We start from the raw sequence: 24002 nt of genomic DNA on the forward strand, positions 1-24002 counted from the left end.
TATTTTAAATGGTTGCAATTGAAGCAAGCTATTCAGGCAGGGTTCCCTGAATGGAAAGCTCTTAATACTCAATATAGTCTGCAGATTCTATGTTTCCAGGCGGATTTTTGGGTCACCAAGCCGCAAAATGGTATAAATTGTTAAATGGATTTTTAAACAAAAAAAAGAAAACTGGACTTAGGGATATTTGGAGTATTGAGATTGGTCAGACAATTTCTGAATCTCAATGGCCACGATTTTGGTCCTGGAGATTAAGATCTACAAAGTCAGCATCTATGAGTCAAACTTGGATGTTTTTGTCACATAGAACTTTATGGACCCCTACGCGTTTACAAAAAATAGATAATACTAGATCTAATAGATGCTGGCATTGCAGAGTAGAAGTCAGGACATTAGACCACTTAATTTTTTTTTGTCCCTGTATAAATGCATTTTGGAAACTAATTTGGCCCCAAATTAATGAATTACTAGAAAATCATGTAGGACTCTCATATGATACTATACTATTTGGTACAGCAATGAGAACTCAGAGTTCGATTTCAGCAAATAATAACAAACTATTATTAATATTGACAGGGGTCGCCATGCAACAAATAACTCAAAATTGGAAGGACTACACCAAATTAAATTTTACATTTTGGTGGAATTCAGTCTTGTCATATATACAGAATGGAAAAAACAATAGCATTACAACAGGGAAATATTCATAATTTTAAGAAAATTTGGGAACCACTGACTCGTTATTCCAATGATCAGATTTCATAGCACATTAGTAATGGATATATTAGATTGGGGAAGGGTGGGAATGTATATTACATGGATTTAAGAAATGAAGAAAGGGGAGGTTTATATTTTATGTGATAAGATGAATTATTTGTAATCACAATTTTTCATGTATTAATTGAAGTTTATGTAAAATTAAATTATTGTAAGAATGAAAAATTTATAAATAAAATATATAAAAAAAAAAGATTTAAAAACTACCTTCTCATTTGGTATCACAGGGAACAGCTCCAACCTCTACTTGTGACCCTCAACTTCTACATTGCAGAGATCCTAAACTCTCTCTGCAAACTTCCACTCTGCTCTATCTGGACCCTAGAATGGTTCATTCTCCTCACCAATGGCCCACAGTCCCTTCTGCATTCCATGCTTCTCTTCCCCCTACCTGTGGTCTCATGCTGTGTGGAATCCCTGCTAGCACCAGCAGACGGAGTTTGTCAGACTGGGGCAGTACTACGTCAATCTTGTCCCAGGTGAGGTCACCAACATCATGGTTGTGCGTGAACTCCAGGTGGGCCTGCCACTTCAGCCTCTGCTGTGGGTCTTCTGTCAGCGGTATCCCCAGAAGCTTGCTGGAGTTTGGCTCAGCACCATCTATATTGAGGGTTGAGAGAGGAGGGGGAGGAAGTCAGGGGAAGAAGACAAGAAAGCAATGGATGAAAGAAAACAGATAAGGAAAGCAAGAAAAGTGCTGAAAATGATCTTCAAGAGATGTCCACATCTGTAATTATCATAAGAACATAAGAGTTACCATCCTGAGACAGACCGAAGGTCCATCAAGCCCAATAATGTATTTCCAAAGTGGCCAACCCAGGTCACAATACCTGGCAAGATACCAAAGAGTAAAACAGATTTTATGTTGCTTATCCTAGGAATAAGCAGTGGATTTCCCTGAGCCATCTTAATAATGGCTTATGGATTTTTGTTTTAGGAAATTATCCAAACTTTTTAAAACCCTGTTAAGCTAACTGCTTTTACCACATTCTCAGGCAACGAATTCCAGAGTTTAATTACATGTTGAGTGAAGAAATATTTTTTCTGGTTTGTTTTAAATCTACTAATTAGTAGTTTTATTGCAAGCCTAGTTCTAGTATTTTTAGAAAGAGTAAACAAGCGATTCACATCTACTTATTCCACTCCACTCAGTATTTTATAGACCTCTATCATATCTTCCCTGATCAGACATTCTGATGTATTGGGACCCCTGATGCAGGCATTATTGCCAAAACCCGGCCATGTAGGGTCTGTTCCACACTAATGCTTGCGGAGATAGCTGGTTGTTCTTCCATTACTTCTCTTGATCACTTCTATACCCCACTCTTATTAATGTTTTGGAATAAAAACCATGGGGGTTGATATTGCAGACTTTTTTTTTTTTAGCCACTGGTGGTGTTATTCCTAGATATTCAATCCCAGTCATGTCCAGGTATTGGCATTGAATATCTAGGTCATATGAGTTAAGTGCACCAGTCACCGCTTAACTGCATAAGCAGCTCCACAATAAAGATAGGACTAGCTTTTATGCAGTCCAATTTGACTACTAACTTAGACAGTGAAGTGCTGAATATATCAGCACTTAATCACATATGTGCCAGCTCTGCACCCAGATGACTAAAAAAAATAGCCAGTTTTGTGTTTCATGCTACTGAATATCATCACAGACCACTAACCGGTTAAGTACTCCTGAATATAAGCAGATAACCCCATATAAGCAATTTAGTAGCACTATAGAAATAATTAATAATAGTAGTAGCCGGTCAGGAGTCATTTCTAGCCAGTGAAATTACTTTGGATATCGACCCCCCCCATAGGTACTCTTCACTTTTTCTATGGGTAGCAAGTTGCAGAAAATTTGTGCTGATAGATATGAAGAGTCAAAATAGCACAGTTACTTACCGTAACAGGTGTTATCCAGGGACAGCAGGCAGATATTCTTAACGCATGGGTGACGTCACCGACGGAGCCCCGGTACGGACATTTTTCACTAGAAAGTTCTAATTGGCCGCACCGCGCATGCGCGAGTGCCTTCCCGCCCGACGGAGGAGTGCGTGGTCCCCAGTTAAGATAAGCCAGCAAAGAAGCCAACCCGAGGAGGAGGGTGGGTCGTAAGAATATCTGCCTGCTGTCCCTGGATAACACCTGTTACGGTAAGTAACTGTGCTTTATCCCAGGACAAGCAGGCAGCATATTCTTAACGCATGGGTGACCTCCAAGCTAACAGAAAGGGAGGAGGGATGGTTGGCCATTAGGAAAATAAATTGTGTTACACACATTGGCCGAAGTGCCCATCCCGTCTGGAGAAGGTATCCAGACAGTAGTGAGTAGTGAATGTGTGAACTGAGGACCAAGTGGCCGCCTTGCAGATTTCCTCGATGGACGTGGAACGGAGGAAAGCCACAGAAGCAGCCATAGCTCTGACCCTGTGGGCCGTGACAGCACCTTCCAGTGAGAGACCGGCCCGAGCATAACAGAACGCAATGCAGGCAGCAAGCCAGTTGGAAAGCGTCCGTTTGGAGACAGGACGGCCTAGACAGTTAGGGTCGAAGGACAAAAGGAGCTGAGGAGATGAGCGGTGAGCCCTGGTACGGTCAAGGTAGTAAGCCAGGGCACGCTTACAGTCCAGCGTGTGCAATGCCTGTTCCCCAGGATGAGAATGGGGCTTAGGGAAAAAGACAGGCAACACAATGGACTGGTTGAGGTGAAATTCCGAGACCACCTTGGGAAGGAATTTAGGATGGGTACGCAGAACCACCTTGTCATGGTGAAAAACAGTGAAAGGTGGGTCGGCAACCAGTGCATGAAGCTCACCAACCCTCCTGGCAGAGGTGATGGCAATGAGAAAAAGCACCTTCCATGTAAGAAATTTGAGTGAAGTTGTGGCAAGAGGCTCAAACGGAGGTTTCATGAGTGCTGATAAAACCACATTCAGGTCCCAGACGACTGGAGGAGGCTTCAGAGGTGGTTTGACATTGAAGAGGCCTCTCATGAACCAGGAAATCAGGGGATGAGCCGTAAGAGGTTTTCCGAGGATAGGCTCATGGAACGCAGTGATGGCTCTGAGGTGGACTCTGATGGAGGTCGACTTGAGGCCAGCGTCGGAGAGAGAGAGCAAATAGTCTAGTATGGTTTCCACCGCCAATGAGGTGGGATCGTGATGATGCAGCAGACACCAAGAGGAGAACCGGGTCCACTTCTGATGGTAACATTGGAGGGTGGCCGGTTTCCTGGAGGCATCCAGAAAACGATGGACAGGCTGAGATAGATTCTCTGGAGAGGTCAGCCCGAGAGAAATCAAGCTGTCAGGTGGAGCGAGGACAGATGGGGATGTAGTAGAGACTGGTGCTGTTGTGTAAGTAGAGTAGGAAACACAGGAAGAGGAATGGGCTCCCTGGAGCTGAGCTGGAGCAGGAGGGAGAACCAGTGTTGGCGAGGCCATCGAGGGGCGATGAGAATCATGGTGGCTTTGTCCCTGCGGAGTTTGAATAACGTCCGCAACATCAGAGGTAGAGGAGGAAAGGCATAGAGGAACCGATCCGTCCAGTTGAGCAGGAATGCATCCGGTGCCAGACGATGAGGAGAGAAGAGTCTGGAACAGAACTGGGGCAGCTGATGGTTGTGAGGAGCTGCAAAGAGGTCCACCTGAGGAGTGCCCCACCGAGCAAAGATGGAGCGGAGTGTGGGAGGATCCAGAGTCCACTCGTGAGGTTGAAGGATGCGGCTGAGATTGTCGGCCAGGGAGTTCTGTTCACCCTGGATATAGACAGCCTTGAGGAAGAGACTGCGGGCCGTGGCCAAGGTCCAGATGCGGATGGCCTCCTGACAGAGGAGGGGAGATCCGGTGCCGCCTTGCTTGTTTATGTAGTACATGGCGACTTGGTTGTCTGTGCACAGGAGAAGAACCTGAGGGTAGAGAAGGTGCTGGAAGGCCTTGAGGGCATAGAACATAGCCCTGAGTTCCAGGAAATTGATGTGGTGTTGACGCTCCTGAGGGGTCCAGAGTCCCTGAGTGCGAAGTTCTCCCAGGTGAGCTCCCCATGCATAGGGGGAGGCATCTGTGGTTATGATCATGGAGTGAAGGGGTAGATGAAAGAATAGACCCCTGGAAAGATTGGAGGAGTTCAACCACCATTGAAGAGATTGCTGAAGAGACGATGTCACAGAGATGGGATGAGAAAGAGGATCTGTGGTCTGTGACCATTGGTTGGCTAGAGTCCATTGAGGTGTCCTGAGGTGGAGTCGCACCAGAGGAAGCACATGGACCGTCGAGGCCATGTGGCCCAGGAGGACCATCATCTGCTAAGCTGGAATGGAGTGATGAAGGAGCACCTGGCAGCAGAGGTGGAGCAGGGTCAGTTGGCGGTCGGAGGGGAGAAACGCCCTCATGAGAGTGGTGTCGAGAACGGCTCCAATGAACTGAAATCGCTGTGTGGGAAGTAGATGCGACTTGGGGTAGCTGATCTCGAACCCCAGGAGATGGAGGAAGGAGATGGTGTACTGAGTGGCTTGTAGCACAAGTGGAGACGTAGGTGCTTTTACCAACCAATCGTCCAAGTAGGGGAACACCTGGAGGTTGTGAGACCTGAGAAAGGCCGCCACCACAATAAGGCACTTGGTGAACACCCTGGGCGATGATGCGAGGCCAAAGGGTAGCACCTTGTACTGATAGTGGCGGTGCTGTATCTGGAATCGGAGGTAGCGACGTGAATTCAGATGGATTGGAATGTGAGTGTAGGCCTCTTTGAGGTCCAGGGAACATAGCCAGTCGTGTTGAGAGAGAAGAGGATAAAGCGTGGCCAGGGAGAGCATTCTGAACTTTTCCTTGACCAGACACTTGTTGAGGTCCCGGAGATCGAGGATGGGACGAAGGTCTCCTGTCTTCTTGGGAACCAGGAAGTAGCGGGAGTAGAATCCCTGACCCCTTTGGTCTGTGGGAACCTCTTTGATGGCATTGAGGAGAAGGAGGGATTGGACCTCCCTTAGGAGGAGAAGGGACTGGGAGGAGTGGGACGCAGACTCCATAGGAGGGTTGTCTGGTGGAAGAGTCTGGAAGTTGAGAGAGTAGTCGTGGCGGATGATGTTGAGGACCCACAGGTCTGATGTGATGACCTCCCAACGGTTGAGGAAGAGTTGGAGACGTCCTCCGATTGGCTGAGGAAGAGGTAATGATGGTGGAAGACTGGCTATGCCCTGGAGAAAGGAGTCAAAAGGGCTGAGATGGTTTTGACGGAGGAAGAGGCTTGGCAGGTTGGTGAGATTGAGAGCGAGCCTGAGTGTGTTGTTGTTGACGAGATCTGCGAGGCTGCTGTTGGGGCGGGTTGAGAGGCCTGGCCGAGAACCTGCGCTGGTAAGAGGACTGTGGTCTATAGGGACGAGCAGGTGGAGCCTTCTTTTTAGGTTTTACCAGAGTGTCCCATCTGGTTTCATGTGCTGAGAGCTTCTGGGTGGTTGAATCCAGGGACTCCCCAAAAAGTTCGTCCCCAAGACAGGGTGTGTTAGCTAGGCGGTCTTGGTGGTTGATGTCAAGATCAGATACCCTCAACCAGGCCAGACATCGCATGGCAACAGCTATGGCAGACGCTCGGGAGGTCAGCTCAAATGAATCATAAATAGAGCGCACCATGAATTTCCGCAGTTGAAGGAGGCTGGAAATTTGTTGTTGAAAGAGTGGAACTTTGCGTTCAGGGATGTATTTTTGTAAGGCGGATAGTTGTTGCACGAGATACTTCATATAAAAAGAGAAGTGAAATGTGTAATTATTCGCCCTGTTGGCTAGCATGGCATTTTGATAAAGGCGTTTGCCAAACTTATCCATCGTTTTGCCTTCTCTGCCAGGAGGGGTGGAGGCATAAACACTGGAGCCCTGAGTTTTCTTTAATGTAGACTCATGGGGCAATTGAGGTTTGTCAAAACCCGGAATTGGGATGACCCTGTATAGGCTGTCGAGCTTACGAGGAGCTCCGGGGACAGTGAGTGGATTTTCCCAATTTTTATAAAAAGTTTCCCGCAGTATGTCATGGACGGGTAACTTGAGGAACTCTTTGGGAGGTTGTTCAAAGTCTAAGGCATCCAGAAAGGCCTGGGACTTTTTGGAGTCAGACTCTAAAGGAATAGAGAGCGCTGCCGACATCTCCCTGAGGAATTTGGTGAAAGAGGATTGCTCAGGTTTGGAAGTGGTATCTGTCACTGAGGGTTCCTCGTCTGTGGATGATGCGTCCTCCTCGGTACCGGGTGGGGATTCTTCCCATAAGTCCGGGTCCCTGATATCAGTGTGCGCACGCCGAGATGTCGGGGTGGAAGGCTCGGTGTGGCGGGTCTTAGAAAGAGACTTGCCAGAGCGCATGGAGACGGTACCGGAAGAGGAAGACCGGTGCTGATCCCGGTCCCGGGAAGAGCGGTGCCGTTCTGGGTCCCGGGGAGACCAGTGCCCTTCCTGGTCCCGAGGAGGATCGACCTCAGAGCGGGTCTGTACCACAGGATGAGAATGGGGTGGTTCAACCGAGAGGACTGGCATGGAAGTGTTGAGTGGCACCGAGGGGGTGGACACCGGTGGGATGGTGCGAGGCTCGGACCGGTCTGGTACCGAAAGAAGTGGTGCCAAGAGGGTCGGTAACAGGTGCTGGAGTTGTTGCTGCAGCTGTTCCTGCAATTTGTCATGGAGTATGGCCGCAATGCGGTCATCCAGGGGCGGCACCGGGACCGCTTTTTTCTTTTTCGGTTCCATAGGTGCTGCTCCACGCCCCGGCGATGAGGAGGCCGATGACGAGGCACTCACCGAGATCAGGGCGGAGCGTTTGCGGGGTCGGCGTGAGGCCGGGAGGACCGGCGTCGCCACTGTGGCAGGCGGGCGCTCCAGGGAGGTGGAAGGCTTCTTAGCCGGCTTACCTGGTGCCAGCGACCCCGAGGAAGGATCGGGCGTCGTCGAAATGGTTGGTGCCGTCTTTTGCGGTACCGTTGACGTCGCGGCAGGTTCCATAGCAGATCCGGTACCGAAAAGGATGTTCTGCTGGATCTGCCGATTTTTTAAGGTGCGTTTCTTAAGAGTGGCACAGCGGGTGCAGGTGTAAGCCCGATGCTCTGGACCCAAACACTGTAGGCACCAATTGTGTGGGTCAGTGAGAGAGATCGGGCGTGCACACCGCTGGCACTTCTTAAAACCCGGCTGAGGGGGCATGAATGGAAACACGGCCTCTGCAAAATCAAACCCGGAGGCCTGTATGTTGGCAACAGGCCCCGCCGGGGCCGGTTTCAAAAAATAGAGAAAAGTGAGAGATTTTTTTTTTTTTGAATCGAATAAAAAAAGAGAACCCGAAGAGGGGAAAAGAGAAAAAACGGGAAAAAAGCGCGAGCGGGAAGGCAAAAAGGATGTTTTCAACAGCCGTTGAAACCACATGCGTCTTCTTCGCTCCGTGGAAACGAAGAAACTGGGGACCACGCACTCCTCCGTCGGGCGGGAAGGCACTCGCGCATGCGTGGTGCGGCCAACTAGAACTTTCTAGTGAAAAATGTCCGTACCGGGGCTCCGTCGGTGACGTCACCCATGTGTTAAGAATATGCTGCCTGCTTGTCCTGGGATAAACACCCATGTCAGTCATCCCCCAGCTTCCTCTCAATGTGGTGAAATGTCCCAACATGCAGGCCACAAGCTTCCCTAAAGGTAGGCAACTTTCAGAGAGCCATTTGAGATGGGTAAGATCCTTTTCAGTCACACAAATCTCTCTGAAAAATGGACTACTCCGTCTGTAATCTTGTGCAAGAAAAGAATAAGCCAAAAGCAATGCAGAGATCCCACCTTCCTTGTCCACCCGGAAGCCAAACTCATCGTAGCGAAACTCTGGCTGCTCCACCAACTCCTCCTTCTGCAGAGAGAAGCATAAAGCACATTACACATTATAGACTAGTTTCAATAATGCCACCCAAATTTGGGCACCGAAAACAAATCTTCAGAGAACGCTAGTCTATAAAACGGGCATGAGAATGTATACTAACTGAAACCTGGTGTAAATCCTCGCACATAAGTTAGGCATGGATCCCCTGAATTCTACAATACTGAATGTATGTTTAGTGAACTCGCCTGACCCCTCCCATTGCCACACCCCCTTTTCTGTTGAATGCTAAAAGATTTGTGTGCAGATTTTAATAAGAGTGTTTAGCAAGATGCACACGCAAATCTTAATTGGAGCCAAGAAATGCATACTCACTCAAGGACAGCAGGCAGGTATTCTCATATGGAGCTGCAGCACAGAAAGTCTCTTTAAAACTTTTAAGAATGCCTGTGCCACATGCTTGCAGGTGCTTTCCCGCAGACATCAGCTCGCAGAACCATCAGTTCAGTAAAAAAAAAAAAAAAGCTAAGGTGAGAGGGTTGCGAGAATATTTGCCTGCTGTCTTTGAATAACATCTATTACAGGTGAGTAACTAAGCTTTATCCTAGGACAAGCAGGCAGTATATTCTCACATGTGGGCCTCCCTAGCTGCCAGCATCATGCCTCTGGGAAGAGGGTTATTGTGAACTACTATGAGCCAAGTGAAACCAAAGGAGTTGGCGGGAAGTTGACCTCTACTAAGTAGAGAATAAATTTTGTTGAACTGCTTGTCCAAACCAACTATCCCATCTGGAATGATTCTCCAAACATAGTGGGATGTGAATTGAGGACCAGGTGGCTGCTTTACAGATGTCCTCAATAGGAGTGGAATGTAGATGAGCCACTAAAGCTACCACTGCACGAACGAAGTGACATTACCCTCTAGCATCAACCCAGCCCAAGAACAATAAAAGGAAATACAGTTCGCCAGCCATGATGAGATGGTTCTCCTGGTGACAGGATTTCATAGTCTGTTAGGGTCGAATGACAGGAAAAACTGAATGGAAGTTCTATGTGGTTTAGTCCAATCCAAGTAATAAGCAATAGCCCAATTACATTCCAATGTGTGGAGTGCAGCTTCACCAGGTTGAGAATATGGTCTTGGAAAGAAGACAGACAAAACTATAGACTAGTTTAGATTAAATTCTGAGATGACCTTTGGAAGGAACTTCAGATGAGTACAAAGAACCACCCCATCATGGTACAATGCAATATATTGTGGATCTGATGCAAATGCTTGGAGTTCACTGACTCAAATGTGAGAAATATGAGGAAGACAACTTTCCAAATGAGATGTTTGAGAGATGAAGATGCAAGAGGTTCAAATTGAGGCTTCATCAGAGTGGAAATATCAACATTAAGATCCCAAAGTACTGGAGGAGACTTGATTGAAGCTTTAGTATGAAAAAGGCCTTTCATGAATCTGGAAACCAGTGGATTTACTGATAGTAGCTTTTTATCCAAAGGTGTGTGAAAAGCGCTGATAGAACTGTTGACCTCTGACTGAAGTAGTTTTGAGACCAGAGTTGGAGAGGTGCCTAAGGAAGTCTAGAACTAATGGGAGGGGAAAAGTGAATGGGTGGAATGAGTTAAGATTATACCAGATGGTGAATCAAGTCCACTTGAAATGATAGCAATGTTGAGTAGACATTTCCTAGAAGCTTCAATGATGGCTGACACTGGTGCAGTTAATGGAAATGCCATCTATTGGTTCGAAGAAAGACACCACAATGTGAGAGCTAACGAACATAGATTGGGATGGAGAGGAGAACTTGCGCTCTGTGTCAGCAATGTAGGGAAGATTTAAAGTGTGATGGGTTCCCATGCATTGAGTTGAAATAGGAGAGGGAAACATGGTTGTCGAGGCAACTGAGGTGCTTTGAGAATCATGGTGGCTTGTTCTTGGCAAAGTCTAAGTAAAGTCTTCCTGACTTAGAGGTATTGGAGAGAAAGCATAAAGGAACTTGTCCCTCCAGTCGAGGAGAAATGCATCCGACTCTAGAAGATTGAGAGTGTATATTCTAGAGTAAAAAAACTGGAAGTTTATGATTATAGCAGAAATGAAGAGATCCATATCAGGAGTCTCCCAAGTTGAAAATATGGGACATAAAAGTGACCACTTGTGAGGTTGTAGGAGTCTGCTCAACTTGTCTGCTAAGGTGTTCTGGTTGCCCACTAGATATACCACAATCGGAAATATGTTGAGAGGCATTGCCCAGGACCAAATCTAAATCGCTTCTTGGCAAAGTCTGCAAGAGCCTGCACCAATCTGTTTGTTACACAGTACATGGCCACTTGGTTGTCTGTTCGAATGAGAACTACTTGGTTGAGAAGACGATCTTGGAATGTGAATAGAGAATTGAGGATTCCTTGAAGTTTGAGGAGATTGATGTGGAAAAGTTTCACATGAGGACTCCAGATTGCCTGAGTATGGAGGCCATCAAGGTGGGCTCCCCAACCGAAAATGGAAGCATCCGTTGTTAATATCTTTTGATGTGGTAGAGTGTGGAATAGAAGGCCCCTGGAAAGATTGGTCGGTATAACCACCACTGAAAGGGTTGATGGAGAGTTGGAATTACTTGAATAAGTTGAGAAAGTATCCCAGGGCTTGGAACCATTGGGTTGAGAGATTTCCACTGAGGTTCCCTAAAATGTAGACAGGCAAATGGAGTCATGTGAACCGGGATGCTATGTGACCAAGATGTGTGCTCTAAATAAGTTTTCATATGTGGGTTATTAGTAAAAATAGCTTTTATAAATAGGAAGATAGGCATAACATAAAAAATAAAAATTTTGTATTAATTATCCTTTTTACCCCCTTTTTTCTTTTTCGATTCATATGACCAAGATGAAGCATCATTTGTCTGGCAGAGATGCACTGAAGACCGGAGACTTTCTGGACTATCTGTATTAAAGTGTGGATAACGACCCTGTTTCATGGTCATGCTACCTGAAGAGCAAGAAGATCTTCTCAAATCCCACCTGTTGGGCTTGGGTGCTAGCACTGTTATGAATCAAGATGGAGTGATTGTTCTGCATTCTTGCTCTCCAATTTGATTTTCAATTGGATCCCAGTCTACAACTTAAGAAGACAGCTACATTGCTGCTCTTTTTTCCTGATATTTTAATTAGTGGAGTTTTTTCTGAGATCAATGACTGACGTTAGACCCTGTTACAGGACATCTCTGAACTGATTATAAGGGTCGTGTTCTGAGGTTTTTTTTTCTCCACTTTTTTTTACAACTTAAATTTTTGTGGCAGTGACTTTATTATATACGAATATCCTTTAAGGTAGCCCCTCAAACCTAAGTCAAATAACTTATTTTTCACTCTAAAGCAGATTTGTCAGTATGCCACCACCAGCCATATGAAACTTAAATCGGCTGCATGTATCACTCACGGCATATATTCATCATCTGATCTGCTTTTACTATATATCGCATTTTTCGCTCCATAAGATGCAATTTCTCCACCCCCAAAAAGGGGGTGGAAATGTAAGTGCGTCTTATGAAGTGAAGATACGAATTTGTTAAGCCTGCGACCGCCGACACATCTTTTTAAACCCCCCTCCGCATATTTTAACCCCCCCCCACTGCTGCATATTTTTAACACCCCCGTCGCATATTTAAAAAAACCCAAAAAACCCACCACCGCTGCATCTTTAAAACCCACCCGCCCGCTGCCATCGTACCTGGAGGTCCAGCGAATTTCCTGGCCAGCGGCGCCACAGGCCAGAAGCCCTCCACGCTTCTGCCTGGGCCCTCGCCGATATCTGAATGGCTGAAGTCAGCTCTCGTGCAACTCACGAGAACTGAATGAAGCCATTCGGAGATCGGAACAAGCTCAAGCGGGAGCGCCAAGGACTTGCTCCTGATCTCTGCGCTTCTGGCCTGTGCGCCTGCTGGCTGGGAAAAATGAGAGCAGTCTAAGGAGGGAGGAATTTAAAAAGGTACTGAAGGGGGATGATTAAAAAAGGTACTGGGGGATATGTGGGAGGATGATTTAAGGTACTGGGGGATATGTGGGAGGATGATTTAAGGTACAGGGGGGGCATGTGGTTGTAGGGAGGGATGATTTAAGGTACTGGGGGATATGTGGGAGGATGATTTAAGGTACAGGGGGATATGTGGGAGGATGATTTAAGGTACAGGGGGGGCATGTGGTTGTAGGGAGGGATGATTTAAGGTACTGGGGGATATGTGGGAGGATGATTTAAGGTACAGGGGGATATGTGGGAGGATGATTTAAGGTACAGGGGGATATGTGGGAGGATGATTTAAGGTACAGGGGGGCATGTGGTTGTAGGAAGGGATGATTTAAGGTACTGGGGGATATGTGGGAGGATGATTTAAGGTACAGGGGGATATGTGGGAGGATGATTTAAGGTACAGGGGGGGCATGTGGTTGTAGGGAGGGATGATTTAAGGTACTGGGGGATATGTGGGAGGATGATTTAAGGTACAGGGGAGGCATGTGGTTGTATGGAGGGAGCTAATAAAGAGCATGGAGAACTTGGAATATGAGGAACAACTTAAGAGACTGGGATTGTTCTCCCTTGAGAAGAGGAGACTGCGAGGGGATATGATCGAGACTTTCAAAATACTGAAAGGATTCGACCAAATAGAGCAGGATAAAAAACTATTTACAATGTTCAATGTGACACAGACAAGAGGACATGGACTAAAGCTAAGGGGGGACAAGTTCAGGACAAATATCAGGAAGTTCTGCTTCACGCAACGAGTGGTGGAGGCCTGGAATGCTCTCCCAGAGGAGGTGATTGCAGAGTCCACCGTTCTAGGGTTTAAGGGTAAGTTAGATGTACATCTCCTTTTGAGTGGCTTAAGGTGACATAGGTAAGGGTAAGCTTGATGCACATCTCTTATGAGAAGCTTAGAGTGATATGTGGACTGAAACTATGCCAGGGTACACCTGGCGGGGCCTCCGCATGTGCGGATCGCCGGACTTGATGGACCTAGTGTCTGTTCCGGAGATGGCACTTCTTATGTTCTTATGATTTAAGGTACTGGGGGGCATGTGGTTGTATGGAGGGATGATTTAAGGTACTGGGGGATATATGGGAGGATGATTTAAGGTACTGGGGGGCATGTGGTTGTATGGAGGGATGATTTAAGGTACTTGGGGCATGGGGGATGATCTAAGGTACATGGGGGGGGGGGTATGGGGGATGATTTAAAGTACTGGGAGGTTGTGGGGGCCTGCCTGCCACTAGGCCTGCCTGCTCTGTCCCGGCCTACCACTATACCAACAGAGGGGGACAGGGTGCAGATTCTGGCAGGTAGAATTTGGTTCAGAATGTTTTTTTTCTTGTTTTCCTCCTCTAAATCTAGGGTACGTCTTAAGGTCAGGTGTGTCTTATGGAGCGAAAAATACGGTATATTTTTAAACTTATTTTTATAAATATTATTTATTTTTTATAATCAAATTCACTCTTTTAAAATGCTACCTCGTCGGTTAGCTATAATATGAGAAATATGAGAATATAATGTGAGAAAACCAAACGACTTAGCTTAAAGCCGTTTACTCTGGCTTATGCTGTCAGTGCATTAGTCTTGTGCTGGGAAGGGATTGGCCAACATGTTTCGCCCTTAGGCTTTTTCAAGATCATCCCCCTTTTGAGAATCAACTCGTCGGGCTGATCTTGAAAAAGCCTAAGGGCGAAACATGTCAGCCATTCCCTTCCCGGCACAAGACTAATGCACTGACAGCATAAGCCAGAGTAAACAGCTTTAAGCTAAGTTGTTTGGTTTTCTCACATGAATTATTATAGCTAACCGAAGAGGTAGCATTTTAAGAGTGAATTTGATTATAAAAAACAAAAACAGAAAATAAATAATATTTATAAAAATAAGTAAAAAATTATATACAATAAAAGCAGATTGGATAATGAATATATACCGTGAGTGATACGCGCAGCCGATTGAAGTATCATATGGCTGGTGGTGGCATACTGACAAATCTGCTTTAGAGTGAAAAATAAGTTATTTGACATAGGTTTGAGGAGCTGCCATAAAGGATACTCGTATTAATCATTGCAGCACCGAAGTGATTATTTGGGCTAGTTACTTTTACTTTATTATATAATAGACTTATGGCTTTTCATACATTTAACACAGCCAGCTGAAAATCTAGCTGATTAACTTTTAACTACATTTTTTCCTAAATATAACCCATTAATATTAACTAGACATCCAAGAGCAGAAAGGAAAATTGCATTGTGTTGCCCTAGTCAGCAGTAAACTTCCCTTCCTGAAGGAGATCAATCTCAGCCCTTCACTAACACTTAAAACCCCAGATAGAGAACTCATCACACAGAAACCCTTCGGAGCTAATAAAGTGACCCAGATAGCAGACCATATAGTCATTTCAGTCACCATCTAGCTAGGCTTCAGCTAAAAACCTAGCTGCTTACTGCATAGCTAAGTTTGCTCCAGCTCTTCCTCCTTTCCAAACTTCAATAGTCTTTATTAAATTTAATACAGTGCACAAGATCAACTTTAGTCAAATCAATGTGACTTATTGCTACTACTATTATTTCTATAACGTTACCAGACATACAAAACGCTGTACAAGTCACAAAGGAGACAGTCCCTGCTTGAATTAGCTCACAATCTAATCAATCAAGATAAACAAGATGTCAGGGTAGGGATTACGGTTAGCTGGGGATAGTTAAACTGCTGGCTAAGATTATACATTGAAGGCAATCTCAAAAAGGTGGGCTTTTGGTCTATTTCTGAACTAGCTCAGTCTATTCTAGGCAAATGGGTCAGCGAGGTGAAAGGAGTAAAGTCTGGAACTGGCAGTAGAGAAAGATTCAGATACAAGTAACTTAGCTGAGGAACAAAGGTCTTGGGAAGGCGTTTAAGGAGACACAAGGGAGGAGAGATACTGAGGGGCTGCAGAATGAACACACTTGTATTTTAGTAATAGGAGTTTGAACTGCTTGCAAAGACAGATAGGGAGCCAGTGAAGTGATTTGAGGAGAAGGGTAACATGATTGTAGCGAGGTTGGCAGAAGATGAGTCATGTGACAGTTTTGCACAGATTGCAGGGGGGAGAGGCAGTTCAATGGGAGACCTGTTAGAAGTAAATTGCAGTAGTCTCGTGAGGTTACGAGGGTGTGGACAAAGGTCCAGGTATTGTGCTCAGAGAGAGGAAGGGGCAAATTTTGGTGATATTGTAGACAGAAGCGACAGGCTTTAGCAATCTATTGGATGTGCATAGAAAAAGAGAGGTCAGAGTCGAAAACAACTCCAAGTTTATGAGCAAAGGAGACAGGAATGATAACTGTATTACCGTATTTTCACGCATATAACGCGCGCGTTATACACGTTTTTACCTACCGCGCATACCCCTCGCGTGTTATATGCGTGAGCGCGGTATACAAAAGTTTTAAAACATAGTTCCCACCCCGCCCGACTCACCCCCCCCCAGCAGGACCGCTCGCACCCCCACCCCGAACGACCGCTCGCACGCGCTCCCACCCGCACCCGCATCCACGATCGGAGCAAGAGGGAGCCCAAGCCCTCTTGCCCGGCCGACTCCCCGACGTCCGATACATCCCCCCCCCCCCCGGCAGGACCACTCGCACCCCCACCCCGAAGGACCGCCAACTTCCCGACAATATCGGGCCAGAAGGGAGCCCAAACCCTCCTGGCCACGGCGACCCCCTAACCCCACCCCGCACTACATTACGGGCAGGAGGGATCCCAGGCCCTCCTGCCCTCGACGCAAACCCCCCTCCCCCCCCAACGCCCGCCCCCCCCCAAGAACCTCCGACCGCCCCCCAGCCGACCCGCGATCCCCCTGGCGACCCCCACGACCCCCCCACCCCCCTTCCCCGTACCTTTGGTAGTTGGCCGGACAGACGGGAGCCAAACCCGCCTGTCCGGCAGGCAGCCAACGAAGGAATGAGGCCGGATTGGCCCATCCATCCTAAAGCTCCGCCTACTGGTGGGGCCTAAGGCGCGTGGGCCAATCAGAATAGGCCCTGGAGCCTTAGGTCCCACCTGGGGGCGCGGCCTGAGGCACATGGGCCCAACCCGACCATGTGCCTCAGGCCGCGCCCCCAGGTGGGACCTAAGGCTCCAGGGCCTATTCTGATTGGCCCACGCGCCTTAGGCCCCACCAGTAGGCGGAGCTTTAGGATGGATGGGCCAATCCGGCCTCATTCCTTCGTTGGCTGCCTGCCGGACAGGCGGGTTTGGCTCCCGTCTGTCCGGCCAACTACCAAAGGTACGGGGAAGGGGGGTGGGGGGGTCATGGGGGTCGCCAGGGGGATCGCGGGTCGGCTGGGGGGCGGTCGGAGGTTCTTGGGGGGGGCGGTCGTTGGGGGGGAGGGGGGTTTGCGTCGAGGGCAGGAGGGCCTGGTGGCATCAGGCAGGTGGTGCACAGCATCAGGCAAGAGGAGTAGAAGCAGCAAGGGAGAAAAGCAGTTTTAGAAGCAAAAACGAGCAGAGGAGGGAGACAGAGGAGAGCAGGAGGCTAGGGGCTGGGCGAGAGTTAGCTCCGCCCACCCCCACCGCGTCAGAGGAGTCAGCACCCGAACCCCCCATAAAAGGGGGCAGAGCCAACGGCGCACAGCCGTTAGGCGCGCGGCGAAGGCGAGCGGCAAAGGCGCTCGCCTTAGCGAGAGCGCCTTTGCGAAGGGCCTCAAGAAGGGCCAAGTCACTACACCCAAGAGCACAGGGAAGGACTGAAAGGTGAGGAAGTGGCAAGCAGCGCAGAAGAGACGAACACACAAGCAGCAGTAAGGTAAGGAAGAGAAAAGACAACACACACAAGAAAGCAGCAAGGCAAGAAGCAGATACAGAAGGAACAACCACACACAAGCAAAAGTTAGGCAAGGTTGTGCAAAGGCACCAGGCACAGAAAGAACAATCACACAAACAAAAGTAAGGAAAGGTAGAGCGTAGGCAGTCCATACAAAGGCAGAAGGCAGTAAAGCAAGAAGCAGGTGCAGAAGGAAGCAGGCACCGAAGGAACACGTAAACTTATCTGTTTTCTTAAAGTAGTAACCCCGATGGAAGCAGAAGGTAACCAGAAGATGAGCTTTCCAGTGTTCTGCGCGGACTGTCATATGTATGACTACCTCCCCTCGGGGAGACAGTCATACGTATGCAGTCGGTGTCAGGAGCTGAAAAGCTTGAAGAAAGAAGTCAAGCGACTTGAGGACAAGATACAGGAGCTAGAAGGACTTTACACCACGGAGGACCCTACCAGGGCATTTGAAGACTTCAGGAGTGAGAAACACATCGAGAAGGAAGTCAGGGAACTCGAGGAATTCATTGAGGAAGCATACAGGAGGAGGGTGGAAGAGAACGAACTCCAGATGAGAGATGATGCAACACCAACTTGGAAGGGGGAGCAAGAAGCAGATGACCTCAAAGAAGACACCCACAGAAGAATACCACACGAGGGGGAAGAATTGGCTAGTCGATGCCCAGAAGAAGAGAGAGCTAAGCACACCGAGGACATTGACCTGAGACCGATAAGAAAATTGAAGAAGGGAAAGTCAGCGATCCTGGTGGGAGACTCGATATTGAGGCATGTGGACAGCCACATAGCAGGAGGAAGAGAGGATCGACTGGTGACCTGCCTCCCAGGAGCGAGAACCAAGGACATCGTGGACAAAATTGGGAAGGTCCTGGAAGGAGCGGAGACGGAAGAGACCGCAGTAATGATCCACATCGGGACGAATGATGTCAGCAGGAGAGACTACAGAAGAGGCACGCTGATAGAACAGTTCAAGATTCTAGGAAGGAAACTGAAGATGAGGACCCAGAAGATAGCATTCTCAGAGATCCTACCGGTACCGAGGGCAGATGTGAAAAGGCAGGAAGAACTACAATCAATAAATGCATGGATGAGGAGATGGTGTGAGGAAGAAGGGTTCCACTTCGTGAGGAACTGGACAACGTTCTGGGGCAAGAGCAAGCTCTACAGGAGAGATGGACTGCACCTGAGCGTGGCGGGAACAAGACTTCTAGCAAACAACGTCAAGAGAGGAATAGAACAGGCTTTAAACTAAGAGAAAGGGGAAAGCCGACAGTCGACCTAGCGTCGATGATTCGGAAGAAGGTATCCCGTGAAGATACTAAGGGGAAAAAAGGCAGGGAAGAGACAAGAGACAAATTACAGGAGTCAACTAACCCAGAAGAGGAGGTTAGAAAGATTGTAGCAAAAGAGAAGACACCAAAGACTGAAGCACAGGGAAAAGAAATGAAGACGACAAAATGCCAGGATCTAAACTGCATATATACTAATGCAAGGAGTTTAAGAAACAAAATGGGGGAGCTAGAAGCCATGGCCAATGCAGAGGACATAGACATCATTGGAATCTCTGAAACGTGGTGGAATGAGGAAAACAAATGGGATACAGCACTGCCGGGGTACAAGCTCTATCGCCGGGATAGGTCAGGTCAGAAAGGAGGAGGAATAGCCCTATACGTAAAAGAAAGCATACAATCGACAAGAATGGACACAGCGGAGATGATCAACAAACTGGAATCGCTATGGGTTAAAATACCGGGTAGGAAAGGGCATGAAATAAAGATGGGCCTATACTATCGTCCACCCGGGCAAACCGGAGATAGCGATAAAGAAATGGATGCCGAGATGAAGCGAGAATGCAAAAGTGGTTACACAGTTGTTATGGGAGACTTCAACTATCCTGGGATAGACTGGAGTCTTGGAAGCTCAAGATGCGCTAGGGAGACAGAATTCCTGGAGGCTATACAAGATTGCTTCATGGAGCAGCTTGTTAGAGAACCGACGAGAGGAAATGCCACTCTGGATTTAATCCTAAATGGACTAAGGGGACCTGCAAAGGAAGTGGAAGTAGTGGGACCGTTGGGAAACAGTGATCATAATATGATCAAGTTCAAGGTTGAAGTAGGCATACCGAACGGAAAGAGAACCATAGCGACATCTTTCAACTTCAGGAAAGGAAACTATGAAGCAATGAGGGAAATGGTAAGGAAGAAACTTAGGAACACTTCCAAAAAATGGCAAACAGTAGAACATGCCTGGTCTTTTTTCAAAGACACAGTGAGCGAGGCACAAAATCTGCACATCCCCAGATTCAGAAAGGGGTGCAAAAAGGGTCGAACAAAAGACCCAGTATGGATGACTAAAATAGTGAAGGAAGCGATAGGCAATAAGAAAAATTCATTCAGGGAATGGAAAAAGGACAAAACTGAAGGGAACCAGAAGGAGCACAGGAAGTATCAAAAAGAATGTCACCGTGTGGTTCGAAAAGCCAAAAGAGAGTATGAAGAGAGGCTAGCCAGGGAGGCACGAAATTTCAAACCGTTCTTCAGATATGTTAAAGGGAAACAGCCAGCTAGGGAGGAGGTAGGACCGCTGGACGAAGGAGACAGGAAGGGAGCGGTGAAGGAGGAGAAAAAAGTCGCAGAAAGACTCAACATGTTCTTCTCGTCTGTATTTACAAACAAAGACACAACCAACATACCGGAACCTGAACAAATATTCAATGGAAATCAAGCAGAAAAATTAACATCCATGGAAGTGAGCCTTGATGATGTACACAGGCAGATAGAAAAACTTAAAACTGACAAATCCCCGGGTCCGGACGGAATCCATCCCAGGGTTCTGAAGGAATTAAAGGAGGAGATAGCGGAACTACTGCAGCAAATTTGCAACCTATCCTTGAAAACAGGCATGATCCCGGAGGATTGGAAGATAGCCAATGTCACGCCCATCTTTAAAAAGGGATCAAGAGGTGACCCGGGAAACTACAGACCAGTGAGTTTGACTTCGGTTCCGGGGAAACTGACGGAAGCACTGATTAAAGAACACATCGATGAACATCTGGAAAGAAACGAACTTTTGAAAACAACCCAACATGGTTTCTGCAGGGGGAGATCGTGCCTAACGAACTTATTGCACTTCTTCGAAGGAATTAACAAACGGATGGACAGAGGAGACCCCATAGACATCATATACCTTGATTTCCAAAAAGCCTTTGACAAGGTGCCTCACGAACGTCTACTCCGGAAACTGAAGAACCATGGAGTGGACGGAGACGTACATAGATGGATCAGAAACTGGTTGGCGGGTAGGAAACAGAGGGTAGGGGTGAAGGGCCACTACTCGGACTGGATGGGGGTCACGAGTGGTGTTCCGCAGGGCTCAGTGCTCGGGCCGCTGCTATTTAATATATTCATAAATGATCTAGAAACAGGCACGAAGTGTGAGATAATAAAATTTGCGGACGATACAAAACTATTTAGTGGAGCTGGGACTAAAGAGGAATGCGAAGAATTGCAAAGGGACTTGAACAAATTGGGGGAATGGGCGGCGAGATGGCAGATGAAGTTCAACGTTGAGAAATGTAAAGTATTGCATGTTGGAAACAGAAACCCGAGGTACAACTATACGATGGGAGGGATATTATTGAATGAGAGCAACCAAGAAAGGGACTTGGGGGTAATGGTGGACATGACAATGAAGCCGACGGCACAGTGCGCAACAGCCGCTAAGAAAGCAAATAGAATGCTAGGCATAATCAAGAAGGGTATTACAACAAGGACAAAAGAAGTTATCCTGCCATTGTATCGGGCGATGGTGCGCCCGCATCTGGAATACTGCGTCCAATATTGGTCTCCGTACCTTAGGAAGGATATGGCGTTACTCGAGAAGGTTCAGAGGAGAGCGACACGCTTGATAAAAGGGATGGAAAACCTCTCATACGCTGAGAGATTGGAGAAACTGGGTCTCTTTTCCCTGGAGAAGAGGAGACTTAGAGGGGATATGATAGAGACTTATAAGATCATGAAGGGCATAGAGAGAGTAGAGAAGGACAGATTCTTCAAACTTTCGAAAAATAAAAGAACAAGAGGACACTTGGAAAAGTTGAAAGGGGACAGATTTAAAACGAATGCTAGGAAGTTCTTCTTTACCCAACGAGTGGTGGACACCTGGAATGCGCTTCCAGAGGGAGTAATAGGGCAGAGTACAGTACAGGGGTTTAAGAAAGGATTGGACAATTTCCTGCTGGAAAAGGGGATAGAGGGGTATAAATAGAGGATTACTGCACAGGTCCTGGACCTGTTGGGCCGCCGCGTGAGCGGACTGCTGGGCATGATGGACCTCAGGTCTGACCCAGCAGAGGCATTGCTTATGTTCTTATGTTCTTATCCCTCCTGCCCGTAATGTAGTGCGGGGTGGGGTTAGGGGGTCGCCGTGGCCAGGAGGATTTGGGCTCCCTCCTGGCCCGATATTGTTGGGGAGTCGGCGGTCCTTCGGGGGGAGGGATGTATTGGACGTCGGGGGGGGGGCATCAGGCTTTCAGGATGGGGACAGACCTTCAAGGGGGGACAGTGCACGGAAGTCAGGGGGGGTGAACGGAGAGTCGGGACAGCGCACGGAAAGTCAGGGCGGGCGAAAGGAGCGTCGGGCAGCATGCGCGGTATACCCGTGAGCGCGGTATACCAAAGTTTTTGTACATATCATCGTGATTTCTGCGCGCTATACCCGTGTGCGCGTTTTATACGGGTGCGCGTTATTTGCGTGAAAATACGGTATATACCAAAATGGAGACTTTTATGGGAAAACAATTTTAATTGAACAGAAAGATAAAAGAACAATAAATACAGCAAAAAGTACAGGATCTGTTCAAAATATAATTGTAAAACCTCCAATACAACTCCCCTCCCCCCACCCTTCAACAATATTGGTAACAAGGAAAAATACAGCAAGTAACAGGAAAGGCAAAGAGAGAGCAAATATCCCACAGTGGCCAATCGGGAAGGTCCCAAACAGTATCCAAAAGAAAAGGAAAAGCATGAAAATCTCCCCCCTCAATCCCTCTTCTCCTCCCACAGAAGACAGTGACGAACACACACAAAAACCAAACAACCAGGAGGAATAACTAGGAGATCCAAGCCCAGAAATATGAGAAGAGGTAGAAAGGGGTGAGGGAAGGGAGAAAGAAATGTTGCACATCATAATAGAGGGAAGAAGGGGAAAATGCTGAATGGAAAGAGAGACAGAAAGAAAGAAAAAAAGAGAGAGAGAGAAAGAAAGAAAGAGAAATGACTGATTTCACTTTAGGTGGTTTAATAATTAACTTTTGCAGATCTGGGATCAAAGCACTGTGACATACACCTGCCCAGGTGAGAGACATTTTCTCCCTTTTCCCTTCCCTTTAGAAAATTGTCTCTCTAGGTAGAAAGTGCTCAGGGTAGTGCTGGAAGGTAAGCAGTGTGTTTACTTTTGTTTCTCTAACAGGGCAGCCTGCCTCTCCAGCTCAGTGATCACTACAATACCAATGAAGGGCAGGGTTTTTAGCCAAAATAAAGTACAAAGTAAACAGCAGCAGGAATTCCATTAAAACATGGCAGCATTCATATGCTCTGCCCTAACTGGGATAAAATTTACTACTGTAATCATACAATCCACAATAAATACATCACTACTTCTAATTTAATTTAGCTCACACTTTTTCAGTAGTAGCTCAAGTTGAGTTACATTCAGGTCCAGTAGGTATTTTCCTGACTCAGAAAAGCTTATAATTAAGTTTGAGCAGGAGGCAATGTAGGGTTAAGTTATTGTATTTTTCGCTCCATAATACGCACCTGACCATAAGATGCACCCTAGATTTAGAGGAGGAAAACAAGAAAAAAACCATTCTGAACCAAATTCTCCCTGCCAGGCTCTGTATCCTGTCCCCTCCTCTGGTGTTCTAGTGGTAGGCCGTGACAGGGCATAGAGCAGGTGGGCCTACTGACAGGTAGGCCCCATCCCCATCTTTTGGAAAGAAATTAAAACCGTACTGTTTGAAAGATTTATTTCCTAAACAGAAACCACACCAAATTTGTATATTCCTTCTGTCTATTTCTTGTGTAATATGTTGTACTTTCTCCACTTGCATTTTATAATTCGCTGATTGTCCAGCTCTCTTCAGTGTGAACAGCCTAGAAGTCATCCGACTATGGCGGTACAAAATAAAGTTATTATTATTAAATCATCTCCCCCATGTACCTTAAATCATACCCCCAAATGCCCCACAGTACCTTAAATTATCCCCATACCCCCACATGCCCCCATGTACCTTAAATCATCCCTCATACCCCCATATGTCCCCCAGTACCTTAAATCATCCCCCCATACAGCCACATCCCCTCCCGTACCTTTAATCATATCCCCTCGGTACCTTTTTCAATTCCTCCCTCCTTAGATGGCTCTCATCGTTCCCAGCCAGTGGCGCCACAGGTCAGAAGCGCAGAGATCAGGAGCAAGCCCTCCAAGCTACTGCCTGGGCCTGAGCCAATCTCCGAAAGGTTGCAGTCAATTCTTGCGAGTCCTGCGAGTCCC

The 24002-nt window shown here is 47.1% G+C and overlaps 1 protein-coding gene across 3 annotated transcripts in view; it reads right to left on the reverse strand.

Moving 5' to 3' along the window:
* Positions 1 to 24002, reverse strand: part of SGSM3 (small G protein signaling modulator 3) — a 201667-nt gene that overhangs the window by 113601 nt on the left and 64064 nt on the right. For all 3 annotated transcript variants that reach the window (XM_033929415.1, XM_033929413.1, XM_033929414.1), the window contains exons 4-5: positions 8573 to 8639; positions 1169 to 1377 (exon numbers count right to left, since the gene is read on the reverse strand). In XM_033929415.1, coding sequence (XP_033785306.1) covers positions 1169 to 1377; positions 8573 to 8639 — 276 coding nt within the window. The remainder of the gene's footprint in view (positions 1 to 1168; positions 1378 to 8572; positions 8640 to 24002) is intronic.

Source organism: Geotrypetes seraphini, chromosome 2 (assembly GCF_902459505.1).
Source record: "Geotrypetes seraphini chromosome 2, aGeoSer1.1, whole genome shotgun sequence".
NCBI lineage: Eukaryota > Metazoa > Chordata > Amphibia > Gymnophiona > Dermophiidae > Geotrypetes > Geotrypetes seraphini.